The 25,313-nt window shown below is 49.4% G+C and overlaps 1 protein-coding gene across 1 annotated transcript; it reads right to left on the bottom strand.

Annotated features, from left to right (window-relative positions):
- Nucleotides 1-2,080: 2,080 nt before the first annotated feature.
- On the bottom strand, nt 2,081-24,935 carry PRAG1 (PEAK1 related, kinase-activating pseudokinase 1). The gene is made up of 6 exons (XM_066548178.1): nt 24,842-24,935; nt 21,927-22,319; nt 18,980-20,799; nt 10,714-10,871; nt 6,702-7,435; nt 2,081-3,404 (listed from the first exon to the last, which is right to left on the bottom strand). Exons 2-6 carry the CDS (start codon nt 22,281-22,283, stop codon nt 2,367-2,369), a joined length of 4,107 nt encoding a protein of 1,368 aa, XP_066404275.1. The 5' UTR covers nt 22,284-22,319; nt 24,842-24,935; the 3' UTR covers nt 2,081-2,366.
- Between the last annotated feature and the right edge of the window lie 378 nt (nt 24,936-25,313).

Here is a 25,313-nt window from a genome sequence, read left to right as displayed (position 1 = left end):
ACCAAGAGGCCATCCACCCAATCTAAAAAAAATATAGCTGAAAAATACTGTTGTTGACCTCTTGGCCTCTGGTCTGCTGGAAATGCTGCTGCAAGGTGCCAAGACAAACACCAGAACTAGACTCAAGTGCTCAAACTCAAGGTAAAGAGTTTTGATCAAGTCAACATCTCACACCATGCAGGCCCTGTGCCAATACTGTAACACTGCTTGTCACTAAATTGAAACTCAGCATGCAAAATGGATCCAGTCTCATGTTTTGTGGGCTGGTTGAATGTGTGGCTACCTCTTGAGCCCACTGAGTACACAGCTAAAGGTTTGCAAGCCACTTGCCTTACAAATTATCTCCCCCTTGCCAGCACAACATGGATCTGTCATGGCCAGTCCCTGTCTCTTTCAGTGCTCTCCTGCAGAGCTGCCACCAACCTCTTCCCTACATTCATGCTTAGAAACTGAGTCATCTCTTCATCTTATCTCAGAAAAACATGCTGGGCTCCTTCAGACAGGTTCTCCAGCTCTTTCATCACTCTGCTGGCCCATGTGAGACCACATGCAGCAAGTCAGAGCCAGACCTTTCAGAACCAGCCAGTGTGTTGTGCCCAGGATGATCCATGGGATGGACAGTGGTTCCCAAGCCAGAAAGCTCCTGCTACCTGTACCAGAGGGAAGTGGACCCAAAAGTCAGATGCAAGAAAGCCAGTGTATAAAAATTCCCAGCAGTCACAGTTGGAGCCATCCCACATTCTTCCAGCAGGCAGGGACGTGCACAGCCTCCTCCCTAAGGGGATCAGGGGAAATTAATTGCAAATGGGTGCCCAGCCAAGGAACTATCCCCTCCCATCAGCAGCAACCATAGCCAAACAGATTTAAAAAAAGAAAGATCCAGGTGAGAAGCCTGGAAAGGATTCACAGAAAGTACACAAAGTGTCAAGAAAACCTGGGGAATTAAAATTCCCCAGAAGACCAGGCTGTGTCTGAAGGTGAATCAAGGCTGGAGGAAGGTGCTCATGAATGCCTCCCTCTTAGAGCTGGGAGGTGGATAGCTCAGCTAGTGACATCCTGTCTCAGTTAAGCTGATGCTGGGCTCTCTCCAAATGTCCCAAATTTACCGCTTCTCCAAGGGCTGCAGAACTGATGTCAGGAGCAGGGCACTCATCTCTGCCTCATGTTGGGGTGGAAAAGTAAAAGAAGCTTGCAACTGGTGAAAAATCTTTTTTTTTTTCCTCAGCAACACTGCCTCTCTCCCAAACTGAGTGCCTGCTCTATGTCTGGATGGAGGGAAAGGGGCTGAAGGGAGCCAGGCCAGTTTCTCCATCTTTCATTGTGCTGCTCCTGCCTCCCATCTGTTGGAGAAACATGCTTGCAGTGCACCTAGCCCTTTGCATTTCTAATTCAAACACCAGCAGCAATAAGACCCTGCTGGCCTGCAGTGGCCCCAGCCTTTCACGCGCCAGCTCATCTCACGATAAAGGAGTTAAATAAATGTTAGACAGAAGGGACAGGTGAATTACCAGGCAAAGGGAGGGAGCTGAAGGGATGTGGAAAGCAAAGCAACCTGGCCCTGGCTTTCCCCCCAAGGCCTTGGAGGTGAATTGGGGATTTTCCATTTCATTAGCTTTACAAGGGGTAATTCCCAGCATCATTCTCATGAACAGACCCCGCCCTGAGCTCCCTCTCACCCCTTCCCATGCAACAGTGGTGCTCCACTACAGCTGCATCACTACACAGGAAAGCCAGGCTGTATTAGTATCTAATTTAGTAACAGGCAGCTGATCCTGAACTGCCCACAGAGAAAAAAAGACCTGATACACAGAAATAAGCAGTAATTTTTGTTTTGAAAGGGAAAAGCAAAATGGATGCAAAAACTCCCAAAAGATGTGAATTTGAAAGCTCCAGGTTCTCCCTTGCAAAGGAGCATTAAGTTAACTACCCTTGCTCCTGAAGAGAATCAGCCACCCGCTCATCCCTGCTACCCACTCTAGAGTGTGGTGTTGTTCCCAGGCAAAAAGGCTCTGATGCTTTGGGAGCGGTGGGGATCACAGGACTGTCCCATAGGCACAGAAATCAACTCGGTACAGTGAACTCATTAGAAACATGCACACATGCAGGCAGGAGTTTATTAGTCCACATTTACCATACCAAAAAACCAAAAATCCCCCAAAATAGGGGCAGGTTCCCACTTCTGCCTGCTCACAAACTAACAGTGCTGGGGATACTAAACATGCCGTGTGCACTCTGACTGCAGTGCGGGCCAGGAGCTGAACATGCATTCGCAGCTGAGCTTCAAACCTCTCCCATATGAAAGGGCTGTCTACCTTTAGCCACAAGGCAGTCAGGAGCCCTCAGCTGCCTCCGAGACACAGCCAAGGTCAGAGCAGCTGCAGCAGTTTTAATGTGTGCAAGAGAGAGGCTGGCTCAGCAGATGCTAAGTACTGGCAGCACAGCCAGTCCTCCAGTTCAACGCTCCGCTCCGTGTCCACGGCCCTCTCTGCAAACTTCATCATGAGCAGGGCACGCTTCATGTCCACCCAGTTCTGCAGCACCTGGCGCAGGGCTTCCTCGTGGCTCAGGGGCTGCTCCATGAGGTCTTTTCGGGGCCCCCAAAGCAGACACTGCAGCATCCGCTTGGCCTCGGTGATACGCACGCGCTTGATGGGATCTGCTTCCAGTAGTAGGTGGGCCAGCTGCTGGAGTCCCCGGGAGTAGATGGACAGGCTGGGCAGAGCAGGGAGGTCCTCAGGGCTGTACTCCTGCTCTCTGAGGTGCACCTTCTCCTCAAAGGGGTTGGGCTGGTGCAGCAGTTCATAGATGAGAATACCAGTCTGAAACTCATCAAACTTCTTGTACTGAGAAGCCGACACAATCTCCGGGGCCAGCCGGGCCTGGCTCTTCTTCAGCTTGGAGTCTCCAGTTCCAGTCTTCTGTTTAGCTTTCAAAAAATTGCTGATGATGAGGCGGGGCAAGTGTTTGTCATCTTTGGCTTTCACACAGCTCATGGGGGGCTTGCAGGGCACAAGCAGGAGGTTCTCCAGGCACAGGTCACGATGGATGATGCCATGCTCTTTGAGATGCTCCAAGCCGTTGCAGAGCTGGAGGAGCAGGAAGCAAACGCGGCGTTCGTACAGCTCCGGCTTGGCTTGGTGCAGCATCACCGAGTCCCTCACGAAGTCGGCGGTGGTCTGGCTCGGCACCTCACGGGTGATGACCACCACGCAGTCATGCTCGCTGGCACTGCGGGAGGGATGGAAGCCATCTCCAGCCATGCTTTTCCCCACATCTGAGGCCAGCAGCATGCTGGAGGGGACGGAGGCCACAAAATGCCCACAGTCCTGCTGGATGTTGAAGTGAACTGGCACTGCAGGGCTGCAGTAGGAAGCAGCTACCTTGGACTCCTGGGTTTTACAAATCTGTGAAAAGAGACCAAAAGAAAAGTCTCATCAGACAGAGACAGGGCAGAGACCAGAAGCTGAGAGGTGGGATGCTAAGCTGTGATTTGCAGATGCTCCAGAAGACAACAGGAGAAGCAAGATGTGCATTGATTCCTTAAGCACTTTAAATTATCTCCTAATTTGAGGATTGTTTTTGTCCTGCAACAGCCCAACCTTAGCCACCAGCTGTGTGGGTTGCATTTCTGGGCACGCTTCCTTTGCCAGGCAATGCCCAGTAACTGGAGGAAAGGAGGACAGTAGTCCTACCATGAATAACTTCTGAAGATTTTGTTTCACTGCCAACAGAAGCAACACATCTTTTACATCACAGATATCATTGAGATAAACTCCTCCAACCCAAGAGACATTCCTGAAGGGAGAAAAGCAAAGCTTGTGGCAGAAGACATGCTGTCTCCATCTCTGGAGATAGTTAACACTCCTGGATGAGGCCCCATTCAATGTGAGGCGACTGTGAACAATAGTGCTGTTCGTGGTGAGGGGGGGACAGAAGCCTCCAGCACTTTCTTCCCACCTAATCCTTCTCTGGTCCCAAGCCCTGGAGCCACTTTCACATCCTCCTCAACCATTCCACTTCTGTGTATCAGCAACTGCTCTCAAGCCCCTGATCAATGGCTGAGGGAAAACAGCAATAAGCTGTACTCCTCAGCACAAACAAAAAAACCACCAAAGAGAAAATGGGAGCTTACAACAGGCCTAGAAAGAAGTCAAAGTGCAGCAAACTCTAGGGAGAAAAATGCATTTTATAATCTGGATTCTCTTTAACCTACATGACTTCTATCATCATTTTCTTCCCTATTTTAGCTTTATACTGCATTAGAGACTCAAAGCCAGGCTTATTATAAGAGTATCCATTAGCTTATGGGGCCTTCTGGCATTTCTATTGTACTTTTTTCCCCTTTATTTAGTGATGTGTTTATATGTCATCCAGAGGAGTAAGCAACAGGCTGAAACTCAGCATAAAAGGTTTGAAAGCCTGGAGCGTGCCAGTGCCAGTCACAGCATGTGTGCAAAACCCGACGAGAAATCAATTTTGCCTCCGAGTTAAAGTATTCACAAGAATAGAGAGGAGCTGAAGAAAAGGGCTGCTTTTGTATTCCTCTAGCAAGGGTTTGAATCCAGGCATTTACAAATAATTCACTCAGATGAGACAAAACTGTAGAGATGGGGCATTTCAAATCCCCGTTTTCCTCTCTTTTCTAAACAAAAATACCCTGCCCTGGCTTATTTGTGGAAAGATGAGCTTTGGAGAGACAGGCAGAATGCAGATGAATGCAGTGGGACCCAGGGTGATGCAGGAGGTCCCCAAATGCAGAGCAGGCCTTCCAGCCCTCTGGCTAACAAACCTGCTTGTTCCTCCTCCCAAAGGAAAGTCATGTAAGGCATAGGAAAAGGGGGGGAATTCCTGGCAAGAGAGAAGTCTCTGGAAGAATAACTACAGCCAAACGAATACAGGGAAATCTTCCCCATCCAGCCATTCTTCTTGATTTTGGCTGCACCAGAGGCATCCTCCCTGCTGAAAGCTCCAAGTAGGAGCCTGGGCTGGCTTAGTCACACACCTCTAGTGGAGAAAGAAGCCAAGGCATGGAGCAGATCTTGGCTTAATTCCTCTAAAGGCATTTCCAAACTACTTTATACATAGTCATGTCTGTCTGTGCACAGCTCAGACTCTGGCTTTTTTCTCAATAGGCTCCTTGGCTCAAGTCTGATCCTCTGCCCATTTTGAGCTCTCCAAGTCTAATATTAACTACAGGTCTATGATCTCTTTCATGTCAAAAAATCTATACCAGGAGCCAGGAGGGGCTCAGCCAATTGAATTGTTTCACAATTATTCATTCCCTGCTCTGGCTGCCAAAGGGATGGTGGCACACAGGAATCGTATCTATGCACATGGATAAACACACACACAACATCACTATGATGGCACAGAGCATGGCCTTGTTGCAGTGGCTTTGACTTTGTTAAGCCACTCTGCAGTGTACCTAGGGCACAGAGTAAGCCCACTTCACACACAGGGACACAAGTGCAGTCCTGTCAGGAGGCTGAAATGTGCTGTCTCTGCCTTGGCAGGAATTCATGCACTGCAGCCACAGAGCTGAGTTACTGAACCCCACCTAGCACAGCAGGCAAAAGCAAAGCTGTGGGTGTGCCACAGGGAACTGCAGATTGAAAAGGAGCACAACAGTTCTTAGGCTTCAGGAAGAAAGTTGTGATAGATTTAGGTGTAACACACAAGAAAAGCTGTGGCTCTGAGTGCTGGACTAAGGGTATTGGTGCAAGATCTCATCTAATTTGATTCTGGTTACTTACAGCCCCCCTGTTGGGCTGGCTGTACTTCCTTTAGGATATGAACTGGCTTTTAAGCTACCACTTAACTAGAACATCCCTTAGGGATGTATTAAAACATTCTAAAACAACCCTTAGAGTTCATAATGGTGGGAAGTATTCAGCAGAGATTTTTTTTTTCCTTCCTTAATGCATCTCTGACAGTGCTTTTTTGGGAATTACTTTAGGCTTTGAAAACAACCTGAGGAATAAGCAGCAGCGAGATGTCCCCAGTGTTAAGTCAGAAGGGAAATTAAAATCTCTGTATTCAAGTAGTAACATTGATGAAGAACCCAAAATCCACAGGATGTCCATGGAACTGGTTGGATAAGCTTACTTATCCAGGTTTCAAAGAGCTGAACTATTGCACCTCAAGTTTCCATTTCAAAACATGTATTCCATGGAGTTACAGGAAAATATTTCAGACCTGACCTTACACAGCATGTCTGGGTCAGCCTCGCATTGTTTAATTGGGATCTGCAATATCTTATTGTCTGTAGTTTCAAGATCATATAAGCACTCAGTATCTGGGTCAGAGCTTCCACTTAAAAGGCAGGCAGAGGCAAAAACGCTGTCTTTTGAGCAGCCTTTCATCAGTTTGTGTCATCAGAGGCGAATGCCTCTGAGTTTACAGCAGAGTATTTGCACAAAGATGTTTTCAGAGAGAGAACATGGTTGGGTTTCAGACCCCTTCAGCAATAAGCTAAATCTGACTGGCATTTGTTACAATGAAAACTCCTTCTCCAAATTAACCTTCGCAAGCAGTAAAGGCAAAGGGGCAATTTTGGAAGGGGTTTTGCTTGCCTAACTTCACCTGTGAGAAATACAAGCAGAGAAAATAAGTCATGGTATGAGATGCCATGTGCTGCTAGTGCACACATCTCTACCTAGAAGATGTAGATAGGCCTGTACACCTCCTGGCTGTGGACTTACCTTCACAGCATAGGTCGTAGAAGGGTCCTTGGAGCAAGTGGCACAGTAATAAATGGCGTCCCCCGAGTCACAGCAGGGCTTGTTGCACGTCAGCTTGAAGAGGGACCAGTTGTTCTCGCTGAAGTGCAGCTCGTTCTTCTGCTCCCGCATGAAGCAGTCCTCGCACTTGGCGACCAGGCGGCGCAGGGACTCAGCGTACAGCGCCCCCAGCTTGCTGTACACCCCCTCCTTGCTGTCCATGTTGCTCAGGAGGTTGTGGAGGCTGGAGGCCGAGGACACCTGGCTGGACACGCTGAGCTGTGAGGAGGAGAGGGACTGGAGGGTTCTGCTGGGCCCGCAAGCCCCTGTGCTCTTGGCGGTGCTGGAGCCCCAGTAGCTGTTTCCTTTGGAGCTCTTCTCCAGGGACTCGGAGGAGGAGAAGGCACCAGGGCAGCCCCACAGGCGGGCTGGGTGGATGAAGGGAGGCTCCTCTCGGAGGCACATATTACTCTCAGAATGGCTGACATTCAGCCTGGGGTTGGCAGCACCAGTTGCTTTGCCTGAAGATGCCTGTCCCCCAAAAAAGCCATCTGGAGAAGACACAGTTCTGATCACTGTCTTCTTCTGGGGCAGAGGGGGTGGGCAGCTGGGGGCAGAGGAGGGACCATCCTCAGTGGAGACAGAAAGGAAAGGGACAGAGGGAAACACTTGGCTCTCAGCTGGAGGAGGCGAGTGGTTCGGCTCAGATGAGTGTCCTAGGAGATAGCAACACACAAGAAGATGTCATGAGTGGGCCTTGCAGGCTGAGAGCACAGGTCCTTCTCCATATCCCTGCCACCCCCAGGGCCCTGGCTGGGAAGAAAAGCAGCAAGCCAAGTTACATCTGAATCCAACCCACAGTCTTCAGCTATTCACAACTGCAAAGTTTCACTGGAGGGGTTAGGGATTTAATCCAGTTTAATACAGCAGGTTTGCAAAGCAGGCTGCAACCAGCCATCCAGAGAAATGCACTTCCCCACCCTTGAAACCACTCCCCTATGAACTGCATATACAATAGTAAAAAGGTAGTAGAGGGTAAATATTTAAGCTGTGATGTCATCCATTGGGAGGTAAGAATGAAGCACTTGATACAAGGACAATTTTTTAAACACAGCCTCTCTCACCTGGGAGCTGCCACCCAGTGCTTCAGCATCAGGGCATGATAAGGAGAGAGTGACTCATGGCACACAGCTCCAGCCCTCTGGCTGTACTGGAGCACTCCAAGCACATCGAACCTTTCTCTCTGCTTCACACGGGGGAAGGGTTGCTGAGCAAGCCTGGGATTTTAGCAATTTCCATTTTGCTGAAAAAAATCTGGCCTTCCCCCCACGGCCTGTCTCCCAGCTTATTTTTTGCTCAGAGGGCAGGCTGGCCCCACTACATAGCACTAAACCCCAAGCAGCTCCACATGCCAAGTGCACATGGATTGGGTTGGGATGGCTGGCTCATTTGGGGCAGCCATAGCAGCTGCTTTCCTACCTGAGCCAGAATGGAGATGGGTAATACATTTACATGCCATGAAAGAAGTGGGACATTTAAAAAAAGGACAGAAAGGTGATCTGACATTGAAATAAAGAGCAATAATTTCAGGTCATAGAGACAGAACACATGAGGAGTAGAGGGGAAATTAAAAGAAGAGAGACAATAATTCAAGGGAATTTGTCTATGCCACTTGAATGAGAAACGGGACTCTGCTAACAACTCATATGCAAGTGTAAACCTTGAAAGGTGGGGTTTTGCTCCAAGCAAATAGCAAATAGTTTAGCAGATAGCAGGATCTATTGCTTTCTTTAAATCCATCTTCCAAAGCTGCGGAGTGGTAGCATACAATCCTTCCTCCTCACAAAGCTGTTGCTGAGGGTTCAGCTGCCAGCAGGCACTTCCTCACAGCAGCTTTCTGCCTGCTCCAGAGGAATGCCCTGGGGCACTTTCCATGTCAGCCCGCAGAAGGCACTTGTCTCCTCATAGCCCAAGTGACTCACCAGCAATCACGAACAACCTCCAAGTGCAGGAGCTCAGGTCCTTGAGCTCCCAGCCTGTCCCTGCGCGTCACTTGCAGGTTTGTACCAGCTGTGATAGAGCAGCAATCCCTGTTAGCTGCTCCACCACCTGAGACCACGTGAGGTGAGGGCAGATCCCCTGGTTCTCAGCTACCAGAGTGGATGCTGGCACCACTTGGCCCTATCCCTCCTCACCAGACTGTGGTAGCACTGGTCAATTCCCATTTGTCTCCTCCAGTGCCAAGGCCCTCTGTGTGCACCTCCCGTAATCTATCCCATCACACCAACATCACTGAGAGATACCTCAGGAATGAGCAGCACTGATTTCAGCTTCTGCAGGTTTGTCTCCCATGCAAAGCTGTTTCAACAGCCCATTTCTGTGCTCAGAAACAGCTCTGTAGGAAACATGAATCAGCACACGTCTCTTTTGCCCTAGTGCCTGGGTGCTAAGCTATCTGACTCCTGTTGGACCCTTGCCCCAGGTGTGTGCCTGCATTGTACACCCAGTTGCCCAGCAAGTGACTGGTCTCCAGTTTCAGCTAAGAAATACCTGCCTTAACAATTGAGATTCATGCCCCAAGCTTTAGTGAAAACCCACATCATACTCTAATGGGTCCACAGGAAAGATTCTATTAAAACCCTGTCAAAAGCCACAGGCAGGGATCATTCAGCATGGCACCTCATGCCACTTCCATCCACGGGGCTTTAACAGAGGATAGAGCCAAGAGAAATTCTTCAGTGTGCAGTCCATGAGTACCTCACCAGAGGCATCTCTGCCAGGACGTGCAGCTGAATCCCTGTTTCAAGAGACAAGATTTACTTGAGAGAGTCTTAGGAAACAAACGTCAGCACTGGAATCTTTGGCAACCGGTGCACATGCCTAGCCACAAATGCCAAACTGCTCTTAAGTTTTTTTTATATGCTGCTGGGCTCTCCCCCAAGCAGAGGGTAATGAATTAACCTCTTTCACAACTCTTCTAACAGTGCTCTGCACCTTCAGCATGGAGGCCTTCTGCGTGTCAAGGGCTTAAAAGCTCTCCTCCACTTCATATTTTAACATCTGACATAGCCAATTAATTTGAGCTCACCTCACTCAGTGACTGACTGCACAGCTTCTTGCTTGCATCAGCAAGACCAGCTGCATTTGAGTGTTCATTTAAAAACTCATCTTCCCCATGATGAGTTTAAACAGTTGCTTCTGTTAGTGAAGGCAGAGAAATCCTCTTGTTCCTATCATTTTTGACAGCAAAATGCTTCTGTGCCTAGCAAGTAAAGATCCAACATATGTGAGTTTTTCTTACCCCTGTACAATTTCCTGGCAAGGTCTCACTCTCAGACTCCCAAGTTAGTGGTGGAAAAACAGAGTTTCCAGAGCTCTGGCTCTTAATTTTATTGCTGCACATTGTTGCTCTTGGAAAGACAGAACTTCCACTACATGAAGGCTGCTCTTGCTAAGGAAATACTTTCTGAGCTGCTGAACACGTTAGTGCATGTCTAAGTTACACACTGATGAAAAAAAGTGACTTCATAGTAAGTATTTTTTAATCTCAGTTAAACGAGTGCAGGCAGATTTTTCCCCTTAAGAAATAACTGGGAACACAATGAGAGGGAGAGATCATGTCTAGCACAAAACTCCTTCTGGTACTCCTCAAATCTATGTAGGACTTTCTATAGCAGGGCTTTTTGTGACAATGTGAAATGCATGAAGCACAATCAGGATTGTTTCTATATGGAGATTTTATCTAGACAAGAGGAGATCTACAGGGTGAATGATACTGGCACGTGCTGAATGAAAAAGTCTGTGATGTTGGTCTGACTCTGCCATATTCATCTAGAGTGCATTAAGAGGCAGAAGGGTAGGAGAAGTGGGAAGATGAAGGGTCACTGGGGGAGCTGGGGACTGGACCCTCATGACCCCTGCCCCGAGCATGCCGTCCCATGGGCAGTGGGTCTCAGGTACAATGCCACCTCTCCCACAGGCAGTGGTCACTTACTGCCATCGCTGCCGGTCTGTGTGTCCGAGTCGAGGCTGTCGCTGGAGCCGGCCGTGAAGCTGACATGGGCACTCCTGAAGGGTGGGCTGAGGCTCTCTGCAGAGCTGTTGCTGACTCTCTCCAACTCAGTGTTACTTGGGTTCATTTTCAGAGCGTGCCTAGAGAGAGTGAAAGAAAAGTCAGGAGACAGATGGCAAAAGGATATCCTGCCTGCACTTTTGCATGGAGATTCAAGCTGAGAGCAGCCTTAGTTTGGTCTCTGCCTATCCACACACTGCACAGTGTATTATCACACCAAACTACCTCATTCCTGTGCACTTTTCTTCTTTCTCCAGTACCTGGGGAATTGCATCCCACAGACTCTGAGCAGGTTATAGGCTTGCAGTCCCCAAGCCAAACTAGCTGTGCTTGATCAGAGAGGGAAAGCCACTGAGCCAAGAGCATTCAGCTGAAGTCTGCACCTCCTTCACCTAGAACATGTGAGGTCCTGGACCACATCCTATTTTGGCCACTGCCACTCAGAAGTGGGGACCCACCAGTGTTTGCCTTCAACAAAGTTCTCAAGGGAAGGAAGTAGCATCACTGCTCCCATTTTACAGAAGGCAAGTTGAGGCTGGGTGTGTGAACCCCATTCCTGCATGACAGAGGCAGGAGGTAGCAGAAGAGTCCATCCTCTCCAACCATGCATCACAGTTAACAGCCAACACCTTATAAAAGAAGAACCATTTCTGCAGAAAACATGAGTTTGCCAAACTCAGAACCTACCACACAGTTTTTAATGTAAGACCTGCAGTTTTCCATGCAGCTTCCACCTAAAAAATAAATAAACTAACCATAAACTGGGCTTATAACCTGCTAGGTCATGATTTCCAGTTTAGGCAAGCAGGATTTTTTGCTAAGATAAACAATTTCCCCTGCATTTTCTTCATGTTTCTGCCTTGGAAAACAACAGAAACTGTTGAAATCTGGCAGCACAGAAGAACATAAACACTCTTAGCATCAGTACAGTTCCCACTCCGTCAGCCAGAACACAAAGGTTATCAGCCCACATTTTTTAAGCAAAACTGCCAATCTGCTGATAAAATTCAACACATTGATTAAGAATGTAAAAAGGTTAGGAGCAGACTTGTACAGAAGTAAAAGGACTTCCACCAGCTATCTTGCTGGAAGGTATCCGGTGTTTCCTAATCAGACGGCTGAATGGCTGCTGAGAAAGACAAACAAAGACATGCACGACCGTTTTCTTGTGGCACCCTGGTCACATGCATGGGACCCCTCCTCATCCAAAACTCCCAAGCACAGCAGACACAGACTTTTATTTGAAGATTGAGAAACGTTTCATTCCCAATCCAGACAAAGCACTTACTCTTGTGTCCACACCACCACATGGAGAGCAGAGTGTATGAGAAGCCCGGAAGAAACTTCTGCCAGACTTCCTCATTTGCCTGAGCAGCCTTGGTCTAAAAATACTCAAGGGCTGATGAAAATAAGGCTGTAAAAACCAGTTCAGGTATGCTTCAGGAGAGACACTGATCTTCCACCAGTGATGAATTTATCACAGCAAGTCTCTTGGCGATAATTTACAAAACTTCACAATGAACCACACAGGTCACAGTTTAAAAAATGAGAGAGGGAGAAAGAGAGACAGACAGAGAGTTTAAGGGGTTTAGGTCTGTTATGGCTAATGCTGTTGAAAGTAATGAACTGCACTTAAATATTTTGTTTTTTACTATAAAGATGCAGCTTTATCCTATAACTTTCTCCGATGTTTAACATTAAGTAATTTGGGTGGAAAAAACACAAGGGTGCACACCCATGCCAGTACACTGTCTGACCCAGCAAGAATCAAAGAGGCATTTGAATCCATCAGAAAAAAGATTTAGCAAAATATCTGGTCTTGATTCACATAGATGAGATGTTTTCTAACACATTCCTTCCCCCAGCCCCCCCGAAACCTTGGTGCATTTCTGTTTCTTTCCCATCACTAAACACAAACTCACGGAGCTGCCTTACCATTCCCGCACTCAGGGAGAGATGAGACTTTGCTCGGCGCGGTCCAAGGTCCGCCGTGCCCAGCCACACCTATTCCTCCTCCAAGCAACCTGGGCGCAGCGCCGGCCAGAGCCGTGCTGGCTGCTGCCCTGGCTGTGCTGTGCTCAGCGTGGCTGAAGGCAGATGCAGAGAGAGCCCCGTTTCCTCCCCGCACCGCCGTGACTGATGCAAAGCGCAGTTCCTGAATAGGCGCACCGAAATAGAAATTGTTTGCCGCTTAAACGACATCCTGCTCTTGTTTCAGATGTTACAGCCTGGCCAGCTAATACCTCTGGAATTACCTCTGCCCCACATCTCCCTCTTTTCCTATGAGCTGCTTGTGCAGGGTGCAGCCTGCACAATCAAATACCGCCCACTCCACCGAAGAATTACTACCAAAAACTTGCTAGGGTCAAACTCTCCCATTTCAGTAAAATTCCACCCCAAGAGCTGAACAGCTCATTGCTGCAACAGCCTGTGGGAGCCTGATTTACTGCTACCCTAAACATCCCCTGCTTTGCTAGTATTCCTTCCACCTCACCTGAGCACAAGGGCACAGGTGGCTATTTTCTGTCTTGCCCTTTTCACTAAAGGATATTGGAAATCACCAAAGGGTGTTGGAAATAAAGAGCACAACCCATCCTAAACCCAAAGAAAACACTGGGTTTGTGCCCTGCACCACTGACTTGTAAACATCTGTGGGCTACACTCCTCTTCAGAAAAATGTAACAGTAGTTAATTTACATCAATTTAAAAATGTCTGCTCAGCACCTAAAACATAACCAGCAACTTCAAGAGCAACACCAGAGCTGTCATTGTGTGCCTGTGCATAAAGAACAGGTCACCAGAGTCAGCTCTCCCAATCTAATAACCTAAACCCAAAGGATTTCACAGATTTTCAGCTCTCCAACTATTCTGGTAGCTTAAAATACACTTCAATTACTCAACATCCTCTATGCAATAGCCTGGCATATTCAGGCAACCCTTCCAATTCCCTATTTCCAAGCTTTCCCATCATGAACAATTTCATCCAGCTGACTTTCCACATGATTCTCACAGTCCTGCCTGAAACAATTCAAGATTGAAAAGAGTGGTCTTGTAAAAAAAAGCACACCAAAACAAAACAACAAACCCATAGTCTGGAGTTCCCTTAACACTGAAAAGGGACCCGGCTCATTTCCCTTGTCTCAGGTTGCACCTCTGGCCAGGGTTTGCTTCATCTTTCCTGTATCTCAGTTTGACCAGTAGCCATGTGTATAATTTCACATTTCTCCACAGATCAGGGTCCCACCTAATGCTGCTGCATCACCAACTGCATGCTTTGCACTTCTCAGAGAGACAGTGGAGATGGGCCCCAAAGCATGGCTCTCCTAACTGCAGAAGACCCACATGCCTTGGGATATTGCCCCAGGAATCCCTGGACTTTGGACATACCTTCCTCTTGAATTTCCTGACTGAGATTTGACACGGAGATCTGGTTACTTCCCACAAGTGCAACGGGCAGGTTTTGAGAGCAGGAGGCCCCTCAGACAGAAAAGCTGCCAGGCTCCCGCTGGCTCCCTTCCCACAGCCATCCCATGGGCAGCCTGTTGGCAGCACTGGAGGATGTGCAAGGCACCTCTGCCCTGCACAGAGCCACTGTCACTCTGCAGTGCCATCACAGGGGTCTCCCAGCCTTGCTGTGCCAGCAGGAGGAGGACACTCCTCCTCAGCACAGATGACAGGAGTGAACAGATAACAGAGAAGCTGAGCTTTATAAATCATGTGACAGAACAACGAGGAGAGGAGAACAGAGAACACACAGAGATCACCACACAGCAAACTGCACTCCAGGAGGTGTTTGGTGATAATGTCAACAAGACACCCCCACCCAGTATAAAATAATGGAACTAATGCACAGAAGAGAGAAAAGCCAGACTTGCATTACAGCATCAAACACAACATATGGCTAGGCATAATTATTACACAAGAGGAAGCACCATTGTACCATATGCTTGTCTATCATGAAACGTGAATAATTATATCTTCCTCCTCTTGCCACTTGCTGTTTCTTCCAGCATCTTCCCCTGGTTGCAGAGGGAAATTAAAACCCAGCATACAGGAGCTTACAACATTTGAAGCTTAGATTTGTAGTTATCCTTCTGCTATCAGCTGGCAAATGTTGAGAAACCAAAACTGAGGTAAGGAAAAGAAAGGAGTTTGAAGAACTCCTAGCTTTGTTCAGAGCGATACGCTACTCCTCCCTGTACTAGAGGGTTTTTATGTAGCCAAGATTAAGTTGAAGCAAGGGTTTGGAGTCTGGAGATGCACAGGAAAATTCAGATAGGATACAGAATTAAGATGGTAGGTGAGTCAAAAATTAAATCACTGCATACTCTAATGTGGTAAAGAAGGTAAAGAATCTCATTTCCATTTTCAACCCTGTGCTTTTTTAAGTGGTAAGACAGGAAACACACAGAAGAGTGAATGACTTTAATTTTAAAAGAAAAAAACTCCTAAAAGATAAGCTGATAGATGACAACGTTTTAAGCCAGTGTGTTTTGTCACTGGGTACACCCTGACACTGAGCTCCAAGGAGAAATGGGTGCCTCAGGAACAATAAGAAAAGAGGAATATCCTGCCTCAGATACAGCTGCTGCTCCGTCACAGACTGATTCCTGGCAAGAAAATACAGCACAACCCCACCAGACAGCACCACCTCCCCAGCAAGGAACAAACCTGGCTCTTTTCCTGGCGATCCCATTCCCAACACCTGGCTCCTCTCCTGTGATCCAATTCCCAGCATTGCAGATTTCTGTAACACTCCTGCGCTCTGCTCCCTCCGGCAGCAAGCGGTGGCAGCAGCACTGGAACAGGCAATCCTGGCACTCCTCAGGCTCTTTCTCCCTGGCTGTGTTCAGCAGTGACAGGTGTGGGGAAGTGCTGTGCTGCACCTTTGCTACCCCATGCCAGCGCACTCAGCAAATTTCAGAAGCTTTCTTTTGCCTTTCGAAGGTGGCACTAATTGTGATGAAAGTGGCTCAAGATGCAAAACAGCATCACTGTTTTCTTTCTTTAAGAGGCACACGAAATAAATTAGCCATCAAGGTTCTGGAGGCTAGAAGAAACCACGAGGATCATTTAAGCCTGATCCTCTGCATAAGAGAGACATAAATTTCAGCAAAGATTCATTCCTTGTGCCAAGAAACTGAAGGCCATACTAGTGCATTTTACACCAAAGAGCCTTTAAATCATCATTGCACATACATGTCCTGGGGATCCTATTTTCCCTGGTGAGCTCCTTCCCTAGTCAACTACCTTCCCAGCTTTTGGAAGATCAGCCACCATCTTCCCTTTTCAGCCTTCTCCTCCTTGTAATTATACTTATTTATCATTCTGTTTCTTATCTTTCTTATTTCTTATCTGTCATTCTAGACCAAGCAAACATCAAATATCTATTATTTTTCAAACAAGCAGAAAAAGAGGATTGTACGAAGAAAGAGTTGCAAGAGATCCAGAATAGCTTTACATAGGACCAAAAGCAGGCACATATTCATTATTTTCCTTTTCTTGTGACAACTTCTTAACCCCCCTGAAATTGCTCCTTCTGCCATCCTAAGAGACAACTTACTTCCAAACCAGAGCTTCCTCAGTCTCTGGAAGGAATGAACCCTGTAAAAAAATTTTCCCTTTTAATTGTTAAAGCCAAGATGAACAAAACAAAATCTACAGACTCACTTTTTCTTTCTCTGCTTTATAACTATTCAAACACACATGCAAGTTTTCCTTAAAATAAGCCATTGATTTTCATTAGCAAAGTCAAACAGGCAAACTTAATTTTCCAGCATGAAATCAAATGCCTTGCTGCAGCTTGAGATCTAGAAGGAAAAAGGACAGTTGCATGCCTTTCCTGCAGCTGAGATGAACCCTGGTCTGCTAAGCCCCCAGTCCAAAGCCTGTGCCACAACCAGGTCTACACTGGCTTCACCTCCATCCCCCAAAGGAGTTTTTGCAGCTGAGCCACCAGGGAATGTCCTGGGCTGAGGTGGTCTCTCTGCGTGGGGAGTACATAAGCCTAACAGAAGAATCAGTGGCTCTTCCATCAGGGACAAGCCCATGTTCATAGGCTTCCTGGCACTGGGAGAGCCTGGATGTGCCTCAGAATCATCTTTGTGATTCTGGTTCTTCAGGTATTTGGCTGCAGCCCAGGATGAACAGAGGGGATGTTCCTCTAGCACCAGGCCATGGCCTGAAGCTGCAACAACACCCAGGGTGACACAATGCCACCATGGTGATTTTAGCAGCTGTGCATGCAGCTATCCCTCCCACCACCCTGGCTCCTGCATTGACACGCTCACAGCAGCCCCTGCTTTGCTTGAGACTAAAACCAAGCACCCTCAAAGCAAAGAAACAGAGCAGGGCTTGCAAAACCTGAGTCTGATCAGATCATTCCTTACTGCTCCTCAGCTGGCTGGGCTCCCTGGGCTCCCTGGGCTCCAGCTTCCATAGCTGGAGGCAGGACTAAGCTCTTTTGAGTAAGGTGCCCCAGGGCTCAGCTACAGGCATCAAGGCCCTTGGGAGACAAATACCTGTAGCACAACCTGCCTTGCAGCCACAGGGGGTAACCAACACCTACCTCAACCACCTGGCGAGTTTGCAGCTCTGCCAGAGATCCCAGTCATGGATGCCACGTGTTCCCTCACCTCAGTTTCCCTGCCTGCTTTCACACAGGCTTTCTAGCACACAGATGCTTTCATCAGGATGACTCAAAAGAAATTGTTAGAACTGGGACAGCCCAATTGCATCAGGAGCATGAAAAAGTCCCTCAAAGGGGCAGAAAATGCTCCACACTCCTCTAGTGTCATAACACCACACAGAGGACAAGAGCAAATACATCTGTGTGCTCATTTGCTTGTGGATCTTTTGTTTCCTCTGACTCCAGCAGGCATGTGGCATCACAGCAGGAAGCCCAGCATTAAGGAGAACTAAAGCCACTTGTTCATCTCTTCCCTTCCCTTGAGAAACCTCATTTGTTCACCTCTTGGCCAACTTAAAACACTAGTTCCCTGGGTTAGCCAATCCCGAAACACATGGAAAATTCACAGTCTCAACCTGTAGGTCAGTGATGCCTACACATAAGCTTGACCATGGACCCCAAGGCCAAGTTCTCCTCCAAACACCCATCCCTTCTTCTCTTGACTTTTAAATCAAGGAGCTGGAGTCAAATCTGTTTGAATCTGTTTGAACTGCAATGCACAGTTTCAGGTAGCAAAACTGCCACACACAATAAAGCAAATATGGGACACCTGCAAAAGGAGAAAGTCCTTCCCTGGTATATTCAGACAACATAATTAATGGAGAGAAAAACAAATTTTCTTCCCCCATTTGACCTTTGTTTTATTTATTTTTTCCCTTTTCCCCCCTTTTTTTTTTTGGTTTTTTTTTTTTGTTTGGTGATGCACACAGCTGCAGATACTAAATGCACACTAAGTATTGTAAGCCTGAGGTTTTTTTTAATTGCTTAGTAGGGCTATTTCCTTCCCAGATGAACAGCTCTCCTTCCTTCCCTCCCTCCCTCACTCACTTTTGTTTGGGGCCTGCAGTAGCCCTGCCTGCAAACCTGACTTGCAGGAAAGCAGAGAGCAGAAGGTTGCCTGAAGCCAGGTGGCTCCCACACATAACAAGCCCACATCGTCGGGCAAGCTCCAATTACCTGCTTGCAGGCAAGGAGCCCTCCCTGGGAAACTGCAGCTTTGAGAGTTCACCTTGAAAGCAGAAAGTCATTAGAGCCAAACTGAAAATGTTGATTTTGGAGGTCTTTGTTATTAGCATCAAGAAAAGTTGCCCAGTCCCACCTACAAGAGAAGATTGCAACCAGGTTTTCTACGCTATTCAACATACAAGGAACTGCCAAGACAGAATGAAGCTGACCTGGGAAACACCAGCCATCCCAAGCACAGACCTTTTTCTCACTTGAATATTGGGACTTAAGGCCATATCTTGCAGCCCTGGAGGGCTTTTACAAGTGCACATGACATTCAGACCAAGACTTGCAAAGATCAGACAGCTTTTCAGAGTAAAAAGACAAATAGCTTTTCAGCTGTGCAGTCACTCCCCATGCTCCTGAAAGCCCACCTTTGGACAGAAAAGGAGGAAAAAAGAATGGGAAGCACCTCCCAGTCAATGAACTCCTGCAGCAACGCTCCCAATTGCAAAGGGTTAACAGACCACCATGCACACACTCACGGGGCTGTACCTAGACTGCTTTTTCGGTGGCGGTGGCGGCGGTGCAAACTCCACACCATTGCTCTTGTCTTTAGGGAAATCAAAGGAGAAAGAAGAAGATTTGATCATTCCAGTCTGGCTCTCCAGTATCGGGCAGTCATCCACAAAGTCGGCACCAGCTCTTCCACTCTCAGCTCCTCCTGTCCATGGGTGGTTTGAGACCTCCTGCTCCTCCTCCTGCTCCTCCTCCTCCTCTATTCGGCCCTGCTTGGTCCACGTTGGGTTATAGTATTTCTGCCTCCTGTCATAGGATGAGCCTGCCAGGCCTCTACTGGACTCCTCCACAGAGACCCCATTCCCATGAGTGCAGGGGGAAGGGGTCACCCCAAAGGCACCTGTATCAGTACAGCTCCTTGGCAGCAGCTGAGCACCAGCTCCATCATGGCTGTTGTCATCACCAAACCTTCCCACGTGGGAACTGACTGGAGGCACACGGCTCCCCTCACTGCCTGGCTGGCTGTTTTTGGACATCTTTGGGGGGATGGCTGGACTCTCAGTAAGTGAGGTCTTGACAGGAGCCGCCAGATGAAATCTTGTGCTGTTTTCACATCCAGATGCTTGAAAAATCTGTCCAGACTCAATAGCAGGTGATGAAGTCCCAAAATCAGGGTGGGAAGTGGGGCTGATACATGGCCACTGCACTCCTACCGCTGAGTCAGGGCTGCTGAGGAATATTGTCTTGTGATCATCCTCAGTGTGTGCTGTCATTATAGTTATCTTTGCTGCCACCTGGCCAGTGGAGTCCTGGTGCTCCTTCTCACCTCCCAAAGCCCAGCCACCATCCCTCCACAACCCATCAGCTTTCTCCTTGGCAGTGCCGTGGGCCAGCTTCTCTGCTTTTGCCTGGCTGCCAACAGCCTTCAGCTGTGCCTTCCTCCTCTTGGTGCTCTCAGCATAGATGGGATCACCATGGGCTGGCTCGGTGAGGCGAGGGCGCTGTGGCTCCACCAGAGCCTGCTGAGGGATGCTTGAGCCTCCAGTGACAGAAGGCTCCCCAGGGAGAGGTAACTCCTCATCCTCCTGGGACAAAGCAAGGGCAGCTGCCTTGCAGCTCCCTGTAGTCTCAGGGAGGGTGGCAGGCTCAGTGTGGAGAGCCAGGTTTTTCCTGTCTGAACACAGGGCATAGGGAAGAGGATCACTCTGGTCTTTCGTGATGCAGAAGGCCACGTTCACAGCTCTGTGCTCCTCTTCGCTGAACTTGACTGCCCGGCCACTTGGCCTTGGAATCTCGGGAGCATCCCGCTGCCTCCACCCGCTGGGAGTGTGACTCTCCTTCTCACACTGTGCAGCCTTTTCCTCTGTGCAACAGGGCTCCCATGGGACAGGGTGCTCTTTGTGACAGTTTGTGATTGAACAGTACTCGCCCCCTTCGCTTTCCAAGACGGAGGAGATGTGACCACAGTCACGCCCTGAAGGGAGTGCCGCTCCTTCTCTGGCTTGGGAAGAAGTGTTTCTGCTGGAATTAGTGGTGCTTCTGTCCCCCAAGGCAGATGGATTAGGGCAGGGGACCTGATGAGGCAGGGCAAACTTGTCTTTAGCTCTGTCCTCCTGCTTGCCCACCTCACCCACAAGTACCAGGCTGTGGATGGAGACGTTTCTCTCCACTCGACTCTCCAGGCCACGCAGACCCACCATGGAATAGCTGGGAGGACAGCAAGACAAGCAGTCGCTGGGCTGGTTGTGAAGGAAAGGTTTTCTCACACCACCATTGCCAAAATTGTCAAGGCAGATGCGCTGTGCATCTCCTGATTTCAGGAGGAGTTGCTTGCCGGAAATCACACCCCAACTGACCTGCATGGGTCAAAGAGACAAATTCCTTGTCAGAACAAGCATATGCAAAAGGAAACACAAATAAAATGTAAGCAAACCCACAAATTGCAAAAACAAAAGCCCAGCTCTGCACAACAGCACTCTGGAATTCACCATCTATTTTGCTGTGCTCACCTCACCACTAATTTCCACAAAGCTTTCCAGGTAAAACTACACTTGTCGTATTTTGTGGACGATTTGTAATCCTTGCATTACCAACAATGGCAATGCACTGGAATAAGACATTCTCCTTTCTCTTCCTATGGGTTTGCTGCCAGAAACATGTCCAACCTGTCATCCTGTCTGTGAATCACTGTGCAATTAAAGATTCAGAGGGCGAAGGAATATTTGCACCTCTCTCTGCTTATTTTCATTTCACACTGCTCCAGAGTGTGTGACTCCAGAACACAGACACAGACTATCACGGGTTATCCTGGGATAGCAGCCTAACCATGCTCAGAAGTAGGGATTGGGGGGGCACAGATCAAACACCACCAACAATGGCAGGTCCCACTCGTGTGCCCTTCACCCCTTAGGAGAAAAGAAAGGGACAGCAGTGAGAGGCTAAGAGAGCTGGTGAGCCCTGACTGTGCTCTGGGGCATGGGGAAATAGGAGCACACCTATGCCACAGGCAGTGGGGCAGCAGCCTGTGCGTCACTCTGCTGAGGCACTGCTGGTATCAACTGGTCAGGGCGAGGATCTACACCCACAGGGCATTACTGCTCTGGCAAAGATTGGTAGGAAGGAGTAGGAAGGCAGGGCACTTTCTTCCTCACCCACAAAGACCACGGATCCAGTCAGCACTGACTGCAACCAGACAAGACATCTTTTCAGTAAAACTTCCCACAAAAATAACCCGCATCCTCATTTTAAAACCGGAAGTTCCTAAATAAACAATGTATTTTTAAGCTCCTCTGCACATGGCTTGTGAGCAACAGCTCATTCAGCTTCACCCAAAGATACACTGAGAAATCAATATATGCCTTAAAATCCTGAGTCAAGACCAGAAGGAAAAACAAAGGGAAGGAAGCGTTTGTAACAGATATTCCTAGCACTCTGAGGATAGGTAAGTAACGGGAAGTCATGCTTTGACTGGATTAATCATTACCTGTGACAGATCTGCATTCATATTCACATCCGCCCACGCGTCAGAAACATCCGAGTTTATCATTGTTGGCTTCACAGCAATTGTTGGCTTTGAGAAGGGGGAAGTAGTTATACCTTCGTCTTCCAACACGAGGCTCTCGGGCTTGGTCCTAGCTCCATCCGGGAGCACGCCACAAGCTCCCACGTCTGGGGGTGTTTGCAGCCGATGGGAGCTCTTCGGGTTGAAGCAGTTTTTGCAGGAGCCGGGCTTCCAAACGTGTTCCACAAAGTCACTGCACGCAGACATCTTCAAATCCTCGTGGGTCAGACTGAGAGCCCACTGCGTCTTCTGCACTGCCCTCCACTGTTCATTTTGCATTTGCTCCCGAGCCACTCGAAAGGATCACCTAGTCATCTGGAAAAGCACAACACTGTCTGATTAGCTTGATTATGCCCTCAGACTGGAAGATTTTTAATAGGACGGGTGATAATTACACTTACTCTGCATTCATCACAAAGGCATATTGTTTACAAGGCTTTTTTCACAGCTTAGCTAAAGCCCACACAATCACTTGAAAAGTCTCAACTTCTAAGCATAGCTCCGTAATAGAGAAGACATCAAGCGAGCAGCATTCCTATGTGATCTAATTCCCTGCTTAATCAGCATGTATAACCAGCCTCATGCAAGGTTTAGATCAAGGGTAAAGAAAAGGGGTCTTGGAAATAGCTGTTCACAGCCCCACAAGCAGAGCCAGTCAGGAAAAATTTCTTCTCCAAAGTGGCATCCTCTCTCTGGAAAATAAAAAGGCCTGGAGACACAAGGACCAGAATCAGAGACTGTGTAACCAAGGGGACCAGCAACAACCTTCCTTCACCCAGAAGCACCACTGTGATTACTGCCGTGGTACACAAAGGCTTCTCTCCCACCCAGTGAAAGGCAATCAGCAGGGCTGGGGCTGGCACTGATTTGAGCAAGTGTCTGGCAGAAGGCTCTTATCTCGTTTGCCAAGAGCCACAAATAACAGTGTCAGCTCGCTGAAACGATTCATTGTCTGCAAGGGGAGAAACGTTTTGCTCTTGGATTACTTACAGACAAGGATTCCTTCCCATCTTCCTTCCCCAGGAGGGAAATGCCCCAGGAACAAGACATTCCTGCTGCATTCCTGTGTCCCTGTCCCTGCCACCCCCCTCCCGGCCAGGTCTGATTGCACTCTAGCCAGTAGAACTAAACCTGGAACTAAGAACTTTGGAGATACTTCCAAGGAGGACTCCCGCAAAGCTCAGCGGATTGGGAAAGAAGATCAAACAGAGAATGCAGCCGGCTGCTGAGGGTGTCAGGACACACAATTTCTCCACGTGGCTACAGAGCCTTCCTCATCTAACCAAGTTTAGGTCATCGTCCCCTGGCCAACTGATCCCCAGGCAAACTGAGGTCCCTTTCCTGAGGGTCTCCAAGTGAACAGGCACTTTTACACTCCAATCCTGGAGGCACATGAACGAAATTTACCAGTCTGATCCTTAAGCACTTCCTCCACATAGGCATAATGGAACACCACCAGAGCTATGGACACTTTTGCAATTGCATGCACCCCTAAACCAGCTTGCACTGCAGTAAAGATTCTTGCCTCTGGGCTCAGAGATGCCCTGGCCAGCCCCTCTAACAGCCACCCACACTACATGGCATAAAGAAAGACAAGTAATAAGAGCCTGGGTGGGACAAAGTGAAGAGGAAAAGAGCCACTGACCCACAAGCATCTCCGAATTCAAGTGGCACCTATGGGAAGGGTGTCTTTGATCGGCTAAACCATTAGCACCTGCAGACTTCTTCTGTCTGGCAGGCAAATAAATTAGGATCTGCTTCTTGAAAAAGCAGGGAAAAAAGGGAATATCAGTGGGATTCACCAATCAGATTGCCGTGTGTCTCTTTTTAGGGAAGACACTGTTTAAGACAGGCTTTTTCATAGACTTCATTGAGTCTGAATTAACCAAAGGGCAGCGAATCACTCTCAGGCATATTCTATCACCTTCAATGAGGTTAATGGTATTTGCAGGGAAAACAGCTTTAAAAATATATTATCCTTTGTTTCCTTTAAGATCTAGCACGCAATGTCCAGCATCACCCGAAGTTGAACAAGTGTCCTGATGAGAGCCAGCAAATTAAAAAGAAAAATCAGAGGGAGGGAAGCAGGCACCGAAGCCAGAAAAAACTCTTCACTTCTGGTTTAACATTCGGCGCTGCCAAATGCCTGTTAAAGACCAGGCTTTCCCTGTCTCCAGCCGTCATTTCTCGCTGCCCAGATCCCGGGGCGGGCCCGTGTCCGCACGCCGGCTGGGCACCAGGGATCCACCCGCACCAACCCACGCGGCGCCGCGCGGGGAAACAGGCCGGGATCGGCGAGAGATAAGGGACCGAAAGCCAGGACCTGGGTCTGTCCCCGGGCAAGCCGAAAGCCAGGACCAGGGTCTGAGGCATTCCCGAAGCCCCCGCGCGTCCCGGGGCACCGGCGAGGACCCGATGTAACGGCTACCTGTTCCCTCGGATAGAGGTTCCGGGCTGCGGCGCAAGGATGCTCCGGCGCAAAGAAAAGCCCCAAGCCCCCAGCCCAAGGAGCTCTGGCTGCCAGACGGACCCTCCGGGAGCCGGGCGCCAACCAGGACCGGGAAAAGTTTACCGGGCAGAGCCCGCCGGGGCTCCCGGGGTGGGCGGCGATGCCGGTCGGGACCGGAGCGCGCCCCGAGCCGGCTACAGACCCCCGAGCCGGCTACAGACCCCCACCCCGGCCCTCCGCTCGCATGCTCGGTGGGCAGCGGCACAGCCCCACCGCCGCGGGCAGCCCCGCCCCGGCCCCGAGTGGCGGCGCCGGGGTCCCTCCCAGCCCGGCTTTGTCCCGGGAGACGGAGGCCCGGTGCCCGCCCCGGCAGCAGTTCCCCGCTCACCAGGCTCCCGCGGCGGCGGCCAGCTCCGCTCGGCTCCGCGCCGCGCCCGCCACGGCCGCCGCCGCCACCGGAGAGTGGCGAGCGGGGCCCCGCGTGGGTCGGGGGGCAGCGGCCGCCCCGCCCCGTCCCGCCCCGGTTCCGCCCCTCGGGCACGGCGTGGGCACGGCCCGGGCGGGAGCGGCGCCCCCCGCGCCTCCCCGCTCCGCACAAAGCGCTCTGCCCGCGCCCCGGCAGGCGTACGCGGCTCGCAGCCGCATCCCCGCTGCACCCCCGCCCCGGCAGCGCTCCCGCAGACCGGCTCTGCCTCAGGGACATCCCGGCGGGCATCCGCCCCCGGGGCATGCAGACACCCACATGCCCTGCAGCCCCGCACCGATCACATAGGGCCCTACCACGAACCCACCTCGCACCCCCGACACCAGCCTTGAAGACGATAGTGATCCAGCTGGAGGGCCCTGGGAGCCAGAGAGTT

This window comes from Molothrus aeneus, chromosome 4 (genome assembly GCF_037042795.1).
Source record: "Molothrus aeneus isolate 106 chromosome 4, BPBGC_Maene_1.0, whole genome shotgun sequence".
In the NCBI taxonomy this organism is placed as follows: Eukaryota; Metazoa; Chordata; class Aves; order Passeriformes; family Icteridae; genus Molothrus; species Molothrus aeneus.
This window is presented reverse-complemented; position numbering and strand designations above follow the sequence as displayed.

Excerpts from the sequence above, each read along its gene's own strand:
- PRAG1 (XM_066548178.1), bottom strand. The coding sequence starts at position 22,283 with ATGCAAAATGAACAGTGGAGGGCAGTGCAGAAGACGCAGTGGGCTCTC. Across the intron at positions 20,800-21,926 it reads TGAATGCAGATCTGTCACAG|GTCAGTTGGGGTGTGATTTC; the intron begins GTAATGATTAAT and ends TGACCCATGCAG. Across the intron at positions 7,436-10,713 it reads ACAGACCGGCAGCGATGGCA|GACACTCATCTGAGCCGAAC; the intron begins GTAAGTGACCAC and ends GCTATCTCCTAG.